Here is a 15,139-nt window from a genome sequence, read left to right as displayed (position 1 = left end):
CAATGACCAACAGGGCCAGGCTGACATGGGATGTACCTCTGAGCAGCAATCAGAAAAGCTGAGGCACCAGGTGTGTGCAAAGGTTCCTTCCCAGGAGAGACTGGTGACCTGGAGTGGGAAAGTTTGGGAATGCAAAGATGACACTTGCAGACCTCCCTGGTCTCCAGTGAGGATTGCATTCTGTCTGTAGGTGTCTGTCAAATTAGAAGCCTTACACATGGGCTGCTGCTTTTTCAATATGCGAATAGATTTTTTTCACTGAGATGCCAGGAGTTGGATGTTTCTGAATGCTACCCTGGGAGAAAATCGGTGAGAAATGTCTCTATCCTCTAGTCTGTGGGTCTTTGGGATTTAAGTCCAGTTGGATTTCAGAACTAGATGTTTTGGGGTTTCATCCCTCAGACTCTTGAAAGTTGGGAGACTGGCTATTGGGTCCAACCTCTTCACTATTCAAAGAGAAGCTGGGAGAACTCAAAACTCCACACCAATGGCTCTGATGATATAGATGCAAAATTTCTCAACAAAATATTAATAAATGTAATTCAACAACACATAAAAAAGATCATACACCATGATCAAGGAGAATTTATCCCTGAGATGCAAGGATGGCTCAACATATAAAAATGAATAACTTTGATACACTGCATTCATAGAAAGATAAATATCATACGATCATCTGAAAAGAAGTTGAAAAATTATTAACAGAATACAACAGTTTCATTATTAAATCAATCAAAAAATTGGATAATAAAGGAACATACCTCAACATAGTAAAGGCCATATATAACAAATGTGCTGAACAACACAAACAACCTGGGAAATGCAAAAAAACAAAATGAAACCCACCTCACACCTTCAGAATGGCATCATCAAGAAGACAAGGGTTAGCACGCGTTGGTGAGGACGTGTAGAAAATAAGCCCTTATATACTCCTTTCGGGAATGTAAATTCTTTTAGCCACTATCAAAAGTAGTATGGAGGTTACTCAAAGGGCAGCAATGGGAATGCCTTATGACCCAGCAATTCTGCTTTGGTCTATATATATAGTGGAAATAAAAACAGGATATTAAAAGATATCCACACCCACATGCTTACTGAGCATTATTCACGAGAGCCAAGATACAGAAAAAACTAAAGTGCCTGTCAGTGGATGACGGGTGAAGAAGACACAGCAGATACAAACAGTGGAGTATTACAGGGCTATGAGAGTAAGGAAATCCTATAATTTCTGATAACATGGATGGAATTTGGGATCATTATGCCAGGTGAGATAAGCCAGAGAATAATGTGTCTAATATATAATATCATTAATATGTGGAATCTTAAAAGTCAAATTCAGAGACATAGAGAATAAAATGGTGGTTACAAGCAGCTTGAGAACAAGAGAATTGAGGAGATGCTATTAAAGTATACACACTTGAACTCAAAGACAAATAAATATAGAGATCTAATGCTCTGCATAGTAATTATATTCCATATGCTACTATAAACCTCACAGAGTTCTGTCTCATGAGCAAGACCTCAAGAACCCTTACAGACAGACTTGTCACACATTTTTATACATTTTTAAGAAGCAGTTCTTCAGAGAGCATGAGGCTACAGATTTATTCACACTGCATTCTCTCCATGGCTGGGTGAAAGCCTCACATACTTTCCCAGTGGTGCAAAAATTTCACTTCTCTCAATTCTGCCCATGTGGAAGCTCATGAAAGATTTGGTAAAACCTTCAAATACTTCTTCACATATACTCCTTTATTAAATAAAATAACTCATATCACTCATCAAAACTGAGAACCAAAACAACATTAAGAGCAAATGACTTGCCAAAGATAGTATGTATTGTAATGACATCTGTTTTGTATAAGCTTATTCAAGTCTGATATCAATCAGGCAAATCAATAGTCGGTGCTATTACTTATGTTATTCTTTTAACCAGACCACAAAGACCGGAAGCTTTATATAACCCGGCCGGAGGTGAGAACCCTGCCTATCCTACTATCTATCTTCTTCCTTGGTATTTAAGGGCTTCAGGAACATATCAGAATTAAAGTAACTCTAACCATCCTACTCCATCTATTATATCACTTCCTTTAACCATAAACCATTAAAACATAAAATGAAGATCATGGACAATAGGAGAAGATGTATACCAGTTTACCCTATTTATTCTTCTTTTTGGCAATATTGAATATTCAGTAGCTCTGTGATAACAATGAACTCTCACACAAGGCTCCCCTTACCAAACATGAACAGGTGCTGACATATAAGAATATATTTGATAAGATGAACCATTGGCTATTTAAAGCAAGGTAAATTTTCTAAATTTAATACAGGAAAGAAAAAGAGTTTTGAACGCAAACTCTCAGAAACAACTATTGGCTGTGACATGGAATTTGAAAGTATCTCAATCAAAGACCCCCACTGGAAACTAAATGCCAGAAACTAAATCACTACACTCATAAGTAAATGGCACTGCAGGGTCCACATCCTTTGGTTTATGCAACTTTATGATTCTGTTGGGATCTTATATGGTTGGAACTTCCTGCTTCCATAGACTAGAGCTGGTAGACATGAGGATATGAACAAAAATGTAATAGATGGTTAGCACTGAAAGAGGCCTTACACAAATATTAGCTGTCTGAGGCTGCTGTTTCCAGGAGGCATAATCAGATCAATTTTATAGCTTTCTTTCTGTCCTAATGCCCAAACCCTATCTCTGTTTACTCCAAATATGAACAGACACAGAAAAAAATATCAATCACCATCATATAGTTCCATTAGAATAATTATCAGACAGGGATTTTACACTCCTGGAGCCTGTGCCAGGTTTTTCTCAGGGTTCAGTTTCAGAATCAAGAAGGGGCCAAAAGTTTTTAAACCTTGATGCTTCACAAATACACGTGGACAGATTAATAAAAGATGAGACCATTCCTCGTATAGACTGAAAGTAATGAAGCTCCAAGACTTAAAAATCTTATGTGTATGTGGATCTGTACCATGTATTGGTACATTTTGGTGTATAACTTACGTCAAATAAAACCTTCTGTGTCTGAAGGCAGTGTGAAATTTGTAATGGTTGATTAATATGTTCAGTATTGCGGGTTAAGATGATTCTGAAGGAATAATATGTTAAAAAATCTCAGAATCAGTGAACTCAGTAATAGCCTCCCTTCTTCTGCAACCTCTTCAAGGCATCTTTGATTTCCTTGTTCCTCAGACTGTAAATCAAGGGATTCAACATGGGAATCACCACTGTGTAGAAGACTGATGTGAATCTGTCAAAAGTGGAAGACCCACCAGAGCTGGACATCAAATACACAAAGCAACTTGAGATATAGAAGAAGGAAACTGCTGTCAGGTGAGAAGCACAGGTGTTGAAAGCCTTGGACCTGCCTTTAGCTGTAGTGATCTTCATGATGGAGATGACAATATAGACATAGGATGTCAAGACAACAAGGGCATTTATTATCCCAAAGATCATTGTTAAGATAGCAAGTAGGAGCTTGGCAGAGAAAGTGTCAGAGCAGGACAGGACTAACAGTTGGGGCATGTCACAGAAGAAGTGCTGGATGACATTAGGCCCACAGAAGTGGAGTTGAAGAATGACATACAGCTGGGATGAAGAAGCAGAGAGTGCAGCCAAATAGGATCCCAGCACCATCCCAACACAGAGGGTGGGTGACATGATTGATGAGTAGAGAAGTGGATTACAAATGGCAGCATAGCGGTCATAGGCCATGGCTGTCATGAGACAAGCCTCAGTCAGTCCCATGGTTGCAGAGAAGAAGTACTGAACAGCACAGCCCACAACAGTGATAGTATGTTGTCCCAGGAAGAAGTCAGAGAGCATCTTGGGGGCTGTGGAGGTCACATAGCAGATGTCTAGGAAGGACAGGTTGCTGAGGAAGAAGTACATGGGTGTGTGGAGGTGGGAATCCATCCTTATTAAGATGATGAGGCTCAGGTTCCAAGTCAGAGTTGTAACGTAGATCACCAGGAACACAACAAAGAGCACTGCTTTGATTCTGGGAAAATCTGAAAACCCCAAGAGGATGAAGTAGGTGATCTCTGTAATATTTCCTCTCCTAAACATAGCCTTGCTGCTCCTAAGATCAGAAAAGAGACAACAGAATTCATTGCTGACTCAAGTCAAATGTGGTAGCATTACAATTCTCACATGTGCCACCTTTTTCCTCCACTGAGCACCAGAAAAAGGGAAATGCTCACTGCTCTGGTGGAAACACAGCAGCTTTTATCTCACATTATCAAGGAGTACCTGTTCAGTGCATCAAGTTCTCAAGTGAAACATGAGTTTCCATGAGAATTGAAAGAGGTATTTAAAAATGTGATGAAGAATATTTTAAAGAATAGAAATTCTGTGATTATTATACATTGAAATAAGTGATGAAAATATGCTTTTAAAAAAACCTCTTTTTATGCATTATAAAACTTGCTTTCTGATAAGAAAAGCATAAGTGGCATCAATCCAGGTTAAATTTGTAAGAGCCCTTCTGTTCTCCATGATCATACTGATAAATTCTTAAAATTTTTTCCAGTATCCATAAGAAAAACATTTACTGTACCTCCAGGGGGAAATATGTTGCCTGCCTGAGGCAAATAACCTTTGAAGCCAACACCACTCAAAGGGAGAAATAAAATGGGATAAACCTGTTTATTGCTTATAACTTCTGCTCCCCCGTGTCTCTCGTGACCCGGGTGCCAGTCCTCACCTAACCACTCCAGTCCAGGTATGTGCTCACTCTCCACACCCGTTGTAATCACCTAGTGAACTGAAGATGGACCACTTCTCTCCACACCCTGGAAACACCTATTGATATGTAAATGCACTAAGACGGAGCCAGACATTCTGGATATATTGCAATGTTACACACAGTCCACCCTTCCAGAAATCTCACCTCACAATCTACTTGCTCCCCATCATCGGTAACGGCCAGTGTGCAAGAAAACTAGAGCACTGCAACCAGACTAATAACATACAATAACAGCGACAATGAAATCATGATAATCCTCAAGGATTCAGCTAGGTTCAAAGTTCTATACAGATTAAGTCCCTGGCTTGCCCATCCCACAGGAGCCAGTACATGAACAGGGAGGGAGTTCAGAATAATCATCACAGGGCAGCTGCAGCCAGGAAGTGGGTCAAGGACACAGGGACTATAGAAGAAAATAACCTTAAGGGCTATAGGATACATGTTTAAATGACACCAGCCTGGGAAAATCTTGTCCATCAGGAGGATGCATGCAAGAGAGTGGTCCTGTGATAGGACAGTGGCAGGAAAGGGATCTTGTCCTGGTCTAGTACACCAGACTTACACCCCCTCCCTGTGAGGGTTACAGATGGGTCACTGTACAGGGCTCTGGGAGGTGTATGCACTGGGCATAATGATAAAACAAAACTTCCCTGTAAGATGCTCTTACCTCCCGGGTGTTTTGGGTGCACTATGTGATCTTTGGGGGTCACTCTGCTGTTACTCCAGGAACACACAGGAGGCCAGCTTCCAGGCCTTTTCACCAAGGTGCCAGAAAGGCCACCCATTGTGGATCCAAATGTTGAAATGTCCAGGACCACATCCACTCAGTAGAGTCTCCAGGGTTTAGTGCTGTAGGGATGGCAGCAGGATGTTGCTCTGCTGGCCATATCCTGGCTTCACTCCTCTTTGGTTTGCACATACAGTTTTACAGGAGAGGCAGCAATGTGTGTTAGCATGTCCACAGGGCTAAAGGCTCCTCTTTGGGGCTTCTCATTCAAATGACATAGCACTGCCCGTAAGTGAACTGACCAGCACCATACACTATTGTTGTATGAACTTGGGCCAGACTTTGAAAAACCATTGTACCTCCCTATCAACCCTGCCATTGTACGATTATATGGTACATTAAACTGTCACTTTATCCCTAACTACTGCGCAAATTCTTGAAATGCATGTCCAGTAAAGTGGGTGCCTTGATCATTCTCAGTGACCTGCAGCCAACCTTAGGCTGCAAGGAGATGCTCTAGGCCTCTCTTGGTGGTTTGCTGAACTGCACGATGTGCAGGAAGAGCAATCAACAGTCCAGTAGCTGTGTCCACACAAGTCATAGCATACATCCCACATAATCTTTTGCCCCACATGGAACAAACACTGATGTAACCATTGGACAACATCAGTGGCAGGCTTTCCTTCTAGCCAACAAACACATCTGGGCCAATGTGTCTCCTTAATCATTCCCTGGGAATGCCAAAGGCAAATGATCAGTCACATCGTATTCAGTAACTGTCTTGGTCTGACAAGAGGCTCATAAGTCTTGCCACAACTCTTGCCCTCAAGGGGGCATGTGACCAACCATCCAGTTGGCACAGTACCATGGCAGTAGCCACACGGTCAACCCTGTTAGATGACCCAGCTGTCAGTGCAGACAACTATGGGGGAATGTTCCTGGCTGATCACCAGCCATACTGTCCACACATCACCCCATTGGCTGCTATTCCCCTCTCCATCCTCCATCCATACTGTCTCAGTCTTAGGATGGAAAGACACAGCCCTCCACTTCAGGGGTTGCCTGAGACTGGAGCAATTTGGGTACCAAGTATCTTCAAGTATAGGGCTTTTCCCTCCAGAAGAGGACTCTTTGCTACCAATGGCTACTATTATATGCCCAGATAAGCATCAGAATTCTCCATATCTGGGGCTACTGGAAAGGGTGCTACACTGCTCTAAATATGTGTCCCATTTGGCCATTGTAGGTGTCTGTACCACACCACTCCACAGCCTTTAGTTCCAGTCTTGCACCCACCCTGCAATGGGACAGGTAGTTATTACTTTCATCAGAGTTGTTCCGTTGATGGGCTCCATAGCTAGCCAAGTGTGGTACACAGCAGCCAGTTGCTTCTCTATCAAGGTGTACTGGGCCTCTGCTCCTTTCCATACTTGTGAACAGAATCCAATAGGTTGGTGTTTCCATTCAAGCCACTGCCAAAGGCCCCATCCACAGCCATATTTGGTTACATGAACATCTAGCTCACAGGGCCTTGATGAGTCCATTACACTCAAGGCCAGTACAGCCTTGATGGCTCACTTAGAAGCAGTAAGAGCATCTCCACATGTTTCATCCCAGTCCCACCTGCAGCCTTTTTGTACCAACCAGTATAAGGGCTCCAGAATTTGTACCAAGTGTGGGAGAAACCCTCTCCAGTAGCCCAAAGGACCCCAAAATTCTCGTAATACTGCCACAGTTGTAGGGGTAGAGAAAGCATGGAACTTTTCTATGACTGCTTCTGGGATAACTTTGGTTTTAACCAACTATATACCCCCTTAAGAATTTTAGTGACTAACCAGGTTCCTTAACCTTGGTGCTGTTCACAGCCCATCCTTTCTCCTGTAGATGTTACAGCTGTCTAGGAACTGCCCCTTCTAAATCTTCAAGAGAATCAGACATGAGCATCTCATCATCAATGTAGTGATACAGCTGCACAGTTTATGCTCTCTTCCATGTGGCCCAGTCCTGGGCTACAAGTCCATGACAAATGGTGGGACTGTGGAGGGATCCCCATGGAAGGATAGTGAATCCCCACTGATGTCCTTCCCACATGAAGGAAAACTATTTCTGACTTTCTGTGCTATGTCAATAGAGAAGAAAGCATTATCAAGGTAAACAACATAAGGATATATCCCTATTTCATGACTTAGTTTTTCCATAAGGGCTGCCATAGAGGGGCAGCAGCATGCAAAGGCAGTGTGACTTTACTCAATTCCCTGTAATCCAAGGTCATATGCCATGAGCTGCCCAGCATTTTCACTGGCCACACTGGAGAATTAAAAGGTCTATGAGGGAACTTTATGAAGCCCCCCTTCTTCAACTCCTGTAGAGTTCCTCCACTTTCCTTGTGCAATCCAGGCAATGTATACTGCTTACTATTTGTCATCTGTCAAGGCACAGGCAGAGCTACAGGTGGGTGCTTAGCACATCCCCTCACAACTGCCTTTTCCACATGTACCCTAAGTCTGAGCTGACCTGCAGTAGTCTGTAACCACAGGCCCTGCAGGATATCCACTCCCAAAATATATTCAGTGTTGGGAGAAATGTACCCAGTATACTCCTTTGGGTTCACACCCTATCTCCAAAGGGATTTGGGCTCTCATCACTCTAATTGCCTTAACCCCATAGCCATCTATCACAGCAGGGGCCTCAGGAAAATGCTCTGGGTTCCCGTAAATCAGAGAATATTCAGCTCCTGGGTGCACCAGCACCAGAGTATATTGTAAATTCATGGGGAACCAATGAATTGTTAATTCTACATGTGGCCTCCAGGCCCCACCATGTCCCCCAAGGTGGGAGCCTTCACTCCCATCCCCAGTCAAACCACAATGCCCAGTCCTCCTACTGTGGAGAAAGGGCTGAGCTAGAGCCTGAGTACTGTCCCCCAGCACGTCTTGCAAGGACCCAGGCTGGACATGGGGCTTTGCCTCTGTCTTCTGTGTCCTGGACCTCAGCGGCTGAAACTGCTTCTCTGGCTTTAATTGGTGCCACAGTTGTAACAAGATCCCATTGGGCTTCCCATAAAATTTTTCTTTCACTACCCCTGCCTTTATGAAACCAACCAACATCTGTGTCCTTGAGACCTTCAGGAGCGCTTTGCACCTCTCCTTTCAGTCATAGCTCGAACTTCCTCCCATGCTCTTATTTTCAACCTTCCCCATTTCTGCTAAAGCCAGTTTACTCATTTCAGAACCCAACAAAACAATATTTTCCACCCTCAAAACCCCGAGAGGTAGAGCCTATGTAGGCAGAGGTTCTGAGGGCTTCTGCCTACACCAGACACTCCCGTCCACGAGCTCATCCTGGGTACAGGGGCTGAGCATGCAGTGCTCCACAACCTGGGGAGGGGGCTACTCATCCCTCTGAGGAGCACACAGTTGTTGCATTTTATTTTCTTAATTACGCAAGGTGGGCCTTTGGTACAGGAGGGACTAGTGCCTTTGGTGGTGTCCTTGGCAACAATTCTGCCCTCATTCCAACCCACTTACCCTCCCCAGGCTCCTGCTGCCTTGATCTGTCTCAACAACTTAGGGCAGCACTCCTTCCTCCCGCACCCCACGGCCTCCTGCACCACGGGTTCTCCTGCTGCCTCCTCCCTTGCTGATAACGTGTGTTCCAGGAGCACAACCTGATTGTTCAATAAGTGTCTCACTTTCTTAAGAGCATCCCATAGGGCATCATCCAGCTCCTCCAAGCCATGACTCACCATGTCTCTCTCCTCAGTAATCTTTCCAATATCTTGAGAAACAAACATCACACAATCCCAGCCACCACACAGCCACTGATGGCCTCTAACCAGTCTTGTATCTCCATCTCATGGAGGACTAATTCCACAGCTTCTGGTGTCTCAACTCTTCCCCAATTCTGGGAAGGCCCCACCTATTTAGAAGGTGTTTCCCTCTACACCAGGTCCCCACTAGGGGCTTCCCAAGTGGAAGCCTCATAGATGGGGCTCCAGGTGCAGCTGCACCCTCCACAGCTAAGGGGCCTCCCCACCATTCACAATAGGTTCTGAGTCTCTCCCCACCATGTCTAGGGGCAGCCTGCCCAAGCATCACACCCATGAATACACATTTCTGTTTCAAAGTTCCTACCAACTACCACCATGAAACCTCCAGGGGGAATATATGTTCCAAGCCAGGGGGAAATAATCTTTGAAGCCAGAATCAGTCAAAGGGAGAATGAAGTGGAAGAAACCTGTTTATAGCTTCCAAACGGCCATGTAATTGTGCTGGCCCATGTCTCTCATGACCCGGCTGCGCAGGCCCACCAAACCTCTCTGGTCCATGTGTGCGCTCGCTCTCCACCCCCTCTGAAGTCATCTAGTGATCTGAAGATGGACTACTTCTCTCCACCCCTTGGTTACACCTATTGATATGGAGATGCACTGAGGCCAGGTGAGAGATTCTGGAATATTGGGCTTTTACCCACATTTAGCCTTTTAGTAATAATTTCTCAAACTTGTATAAATGTATTTAGAATCTGATCTCCAAATTGGTCAGGAAATTATATCACAGTTTATAACTCTGATAATATTTTGGTCACACAGCATGTGTGACCAATGAAGTTATAAAATAAGTGTACCAGGGAAGACTTCATAGAAAGTACAGAAAAGGGAGGCTGGTATAGCTCACCCATGACCCCAAAATATTATCATTTAGGGTATTTTGCTACATAAGGAATTGTACTGGAATATAGTTAGATATTCAGACGTTGGAGTTTTCCTTCTGATACCCTCTTGCTCTGTGTACCGGTCCCAATGGCTTAAACACACTAAGATTAACCACTTACAATAAGTGAGAACCATGAGAGATTCAGAACCATCCTGTTCCTGGCAGGCTTACAGGAGAAACTTCATACAAATGCTCAGCACACAGTCTAGTATCTGGTAACTGTTTCGATAGGTGTTGGCTATTATTATCATTGATTGCTTACAGATAACCATGAGTGACTGTTGTCCCTATTGATAGGAATGCCAGGAGTACTAGAGCTTTATGGGTCAATCTGGGGAGTTTCCAGAGAGATCATCAGCCTTGCAGGCAGCCTCAGGCATCAGAACCTCGAGGCAGACGTAGATTCCGACCTCGGACAGAAGCACGTCAAATTACCTGAGGCCATGAAGACACAAGCCAGGTAAATGATTTCATATCAGGCTTGCTTGAGTTTGTGTCTCCTTAGGTCAGCTGACAACCAACATCACGCTATGATGGGCCTTGATGAAGAGAAAGAGTCCACGTGGGTAATTTCATTGCCCAAGTACTTCATAGGTTTATTTCATATTTTTTGTTGATACACTCAGCTGCCTAGAACTTACTAACAGATTCATAATAGATAGAACCTGTTGGTTCTGTTCCATAACATTTCTTACTTCCTTGAGATGAAAGGGTGAATCACTGAGAATAGCCAAGAAAATGTTGACAAAGATTAATATTGAGAAGTATTTGAAATGAACAAACAAGCAAAACACAAACCAGGAATCGACCATAAATACAGAGGACAACCTAGTGGTTGACATGAGAGGTGGGGGTGGGGGATTGGGTGAAATGAGTGATGGGATAAAGAGGTACAAACTTCCAATTACAGAATAAAATAATTCATGGTATGAAAAGTACTGCATAGTGAATAGAGTCAATAATCATATGGTAACAGGTGGTAAACACATTTATCACGGTAAGAATTTCGTAAAACATAAAACTGTTGCATCCCTATGCTGCACACCTGAAACTAATATACTGTATGTCAAGAATACTATAATTTTTAAAAAATGAAAGAAATGAAATATGAAAGTATTTAAGAAATAAATAAAAAGCCTTGTATGTTCAAGTACTAAAAAGCTTAATAAAGATGGATAATTCATGATTCTTGTAAAAATAGAAGTGTCATAATATCTGAAATTTCAGAAAAAATGGTAAATATTAGTAAAAATTGAATATGTCATAAAGTTAGTAGTTCTTTTCAAGTTATATTTCAACTGATAGAGAAGGATAAACACTTGGTAAGCCTTTACATAATCTTGGGATGGGAATGATATATCTGAAATATAACACCAGAACAGAAAACATAGATGAAAATAAGATTTAACAATTTAAAATCAGGTCATAGTAGAAAAACCCACTTAAGTAAAATACTCTTGAAATATAGTTGCTGAATAGGGAAAACAGTCACAAAACATAAAATAGACAATGTAATAATGCCTTTAATACAAAAAGCATAAATCAATAAAGGTTACACATTGCCATATACTGCTGATGATTGCACAAAATAGTCCCACCTGACTAGAGGAAACAATTGCTTATACAATCTCTCTCTCTCTCTCTCTCTCTCTCTCTCTCTCTCTCTCTCTCTCTCTCTCTCTCTCACACACACACACACACACACACACACACACAAATACACACACCCATGAACAAATTACAAATAGCAAAATAATGAGTGTTATGATTTTGATTTTCTTCTTTATAATTGTATTTTCAATGATCTACAACTCCTTTACTAATAAGTAGAAAATCTATTAAGATATGTAAATCCATAACCTTTAATAGTCAGCACAGAGAGACAGAGGGAGAGGGAGATGGGAAATGATGGAGAAAGAACGAGAGGGAAGAATTCAGACTTCCCTGACTTTTATTTCCTGGCGTAGGTCTCTTAGGAAAATATTACCCTCTTTGTGCTACAGCTTCCTCATCTGTAAACAGTGCTATAGTGCTTACAGCCTCATAGGGTTGCTGCATGGAATCAATGGCATTAAGGGCTTAAAACAATAAGGGCTAAATAAATGTTAGCAATTATCATTCCCATTGTCTTTCCTCCCTATCAAGAAAAATAAGGCAGAACCAACCCTGAAGCATCAGGAGCTCTTCATACAGTTATTACTGAGGAGGATGTCTCTAACTCAATATCAATAATATTGTACATAAATGATTGTCTTTATTTCTATTTGTATTGCAACATTTTCTCCCACTCAGGTGGATAATCAACTCTTGATGCCACTTTTATATTCCACCACCACCAAATGCAGCTGAAATGATAATACTGATGATGTACAGTACGTGTCCTAGTGGAGCTGGTTTATTGAATAAGAATCTGGTATACGAATATACTAATAATTGCATTTAACAGTAAATACATATTGACTGTACTAATAAATGGTTCTTTGAAGCTGTTTTGGATGTGGAAATAAAAATATCTTACTTTGCTTCATTTCAATTGAACTTGGAATCTTTCTGCTGCTTTTTGAATAGATGCTGCCATGCCATTTGTCACATGTTTTATACAAAAGTTAGATTTAATGAAAATGTTTTCAAAATATAGACTGCTGCACATACCATCTCCAAAAATGCTAACATAATAGATCGAATCTGTGAAAATAATTCAAACTTTGATTAAGCACTTGCACTAAAATTCTTCACCTTCTTATTACATTCTGGGAGCCGAGGCAGCCACAACTAAATGCCCTCTGTCTAAGGCATCAGGGGTCCACAAAGAGTGAGGAGCGGTGGGTTGTTTTACTTACTCATGATAAAGTTGACCCTGAAAACATATGTTCTTAAAATAAGGTAAGATAGAGAAAAAGGGGAAACATTCAAAATATAATCACTCTCTTTGATTAATTTTTTTCCAAGTGTTGACTAATTCATTGCAGAAGAAAAGATGACTGATGTCAATATGCTGGAGATTTTACTATGTGGATGTAAAACAAAACTATACAAAACTCTTCCATTCTTATCAACTAAGGACATAGTTAGTTTGTAAGGTTGTGCAGAGTAAAGTAGTGTTAAGTTGGAATGTCGCTGAATGAAGGAAACAGAAGTAAAAGAAGGTAAAAGAGAGCAACACTCCCTGCGCTCAGGTGCGGCATCTCTGAGATTGTGTCACCAGCTAGTGCCTCCGTACTATGCCAGGTTTTTCAAAGATGAAAACACAGAACTATTTGCAATATTTCAAAGGAATGAAATTCTACATGAGTTCTCTGCCATATGATTATGTAGCAACTAGCTTGTCATTCCCTACTCAGAAATTATGAATCAAAGGTATAAATTTAAATGGACATCAAGTTAATTGTCATTCTTATAAAAACAGAATAATCCTCCAGGGAAAAATCACATTAAAAGGGTCTTTGTGATGGTTAAAGTTGGGAAATAGACAAGAATATTCCAGTTTAGGATATTCCCCCATAATTCAGTAAATTATTATTTCTGATTAAGTCTTCATTTACTAACTTCTAAATTTTCTTATCCTTCAGAGACACTATCTATTAGTTTACAGGTGATCTTATTATCCCCCATTAAAGGACAAAAAACAGAAGGCAACAGAGTTCAAGATCACATCCCTAAGAGTCTACCATTGGCAACAACATGGATGGAGCTAGAGGGCATTATGCTCAGTGAAATCAGCCAGGTGGAAAAAGACAAGAATCAAATGAGTTCACTCATATGTGGAGAATATGAACAAGGAAAAAATTGAAGCAATGAAACAGCAGCAGACTCACAGAACCCAAGAATGGACTAACAGTTACCAAAAGGAAACGGACTGGGGAGGATTGGAGGGAAGGGAGGGAGAAGCGGAAAAAGGGGGCATTATAATTAGCAGACATAATATAGGTGGGGGCACGGGGACGGCTGTGAAACACAGAGAAGAAAAGTAGTGACTCTATAGCATCTTACTACGCTGATGGACAGTGACTGTAATGGGATTTATGGGGGGGACTTGATGATAGGGGGAGTCTAGTAACCATAATGTTGCTCTTGTAATTATAGATTAATGATACCAAAACAAAAATAAATAAATAAATAAGAAATTGAAGAAATAGAGCTCAACACTTGCCTCTTGCCCCAGAGTAATACCTGAAATGTTAGATAAGAGGTTAGTCTTTCCACTGAAGGACAGACAACATGGATAAGGAGAAAACCCAAGGAAGAGCCCTAAGTGGAGGGTGTGGGGGGGAGGGAGAGGGACACTGAAAAAACGGGGACACTGAGGACCACAAACCTCGTCCGCACAGTCCTACCAGGAGGATCCCATGGCTATTGAGAAGATATGGAATCCACTGAGCCCTCTAATCTCGCCCTCTCACCTTGACCCAGATCCCTCAAGTACACAGAATTCTCGCCAAAGGTTGAAACTGCTTATTTCTTTTCCAAAAGGGTTTTCTCAGATTACACTGCAAGACAGGAGCTTTAGTCTATAAACTGGCTGTCCACTCACAGCGAGAGAGATGCCCACACCTGGGATTCCTCTCAAATGTGTTGTTAAGGGCAGAGGTGCCAGAAGAAAAGACAGTCAGAGGAAGGAAAGTCCCCAGGTACTTGCTCTCTGGAGACATGGCTGTCACGGAGGTTTTCTCCCAGCTAATCTCATGCCCAACTTTTTCACGTCCCTTCTGATACCATCACCCAGTACCCCGTGGTCCTATCATGATCTCATGATAGTAACTATTTTTTTAATGAATGTTGGGTCAGAAGACCTGCTATGTACCAAGGGATCAGCTAGTCTGATACCTTCAATTTCCAGATGAGGAATCTGAAACAAGAAGAGATAAAATATTCCATGAACATGACACAGCTAGCTGGTAAAACAGCTTCACCACAGTAAAGTAATCTGT

At 41.8% G+C, this 15,139-nt stretch overlaps 1 protein-coding gene across 1 annotated transcript; it reads right to left on the bottom strand.

The window, feature by feature from the left end:
• Positions 1 to 3,154: 3,154 nt before the first annotated feature.
• Positions 3,155 to 4,093, bottom strand: LOC140847634 (olfactory receptor 5AN1-like). The gene has a single exon (XM_073228351.1). It carries the CDS (start codon positions 4,091 to 4,093, stop codon positions 3,155 to 3,157), a length of 939 nt encoding a protein of 312 aa, XP_073084452.1.
• Between the last annotated feature and the right edge of the window lie 11,046 nt (positions 4,094 to 15,139).

The sequence above is a fragment of the Manis javanica genome, unplaced genomic scaffold (genome assembly GCF_040802235.1).
Source record: "Manis javanica isolate MJ-LG unplaced genomic scaffold, MJ_LKY HiC_scaffold_25, whole genome shotgun sequence".
In the NCBI taxonomy this organism is placed as follows: Eukaryota; Metazoa; Chordata; class Mammalia; order Pholidota; family Manidae; genus Manis; species Manis javanica.
The sequence above is the reverse complement of the archived record's forward strand: the minus strand, read 5'-3'. Positions and strand labels throughout refer to the sequence as shown.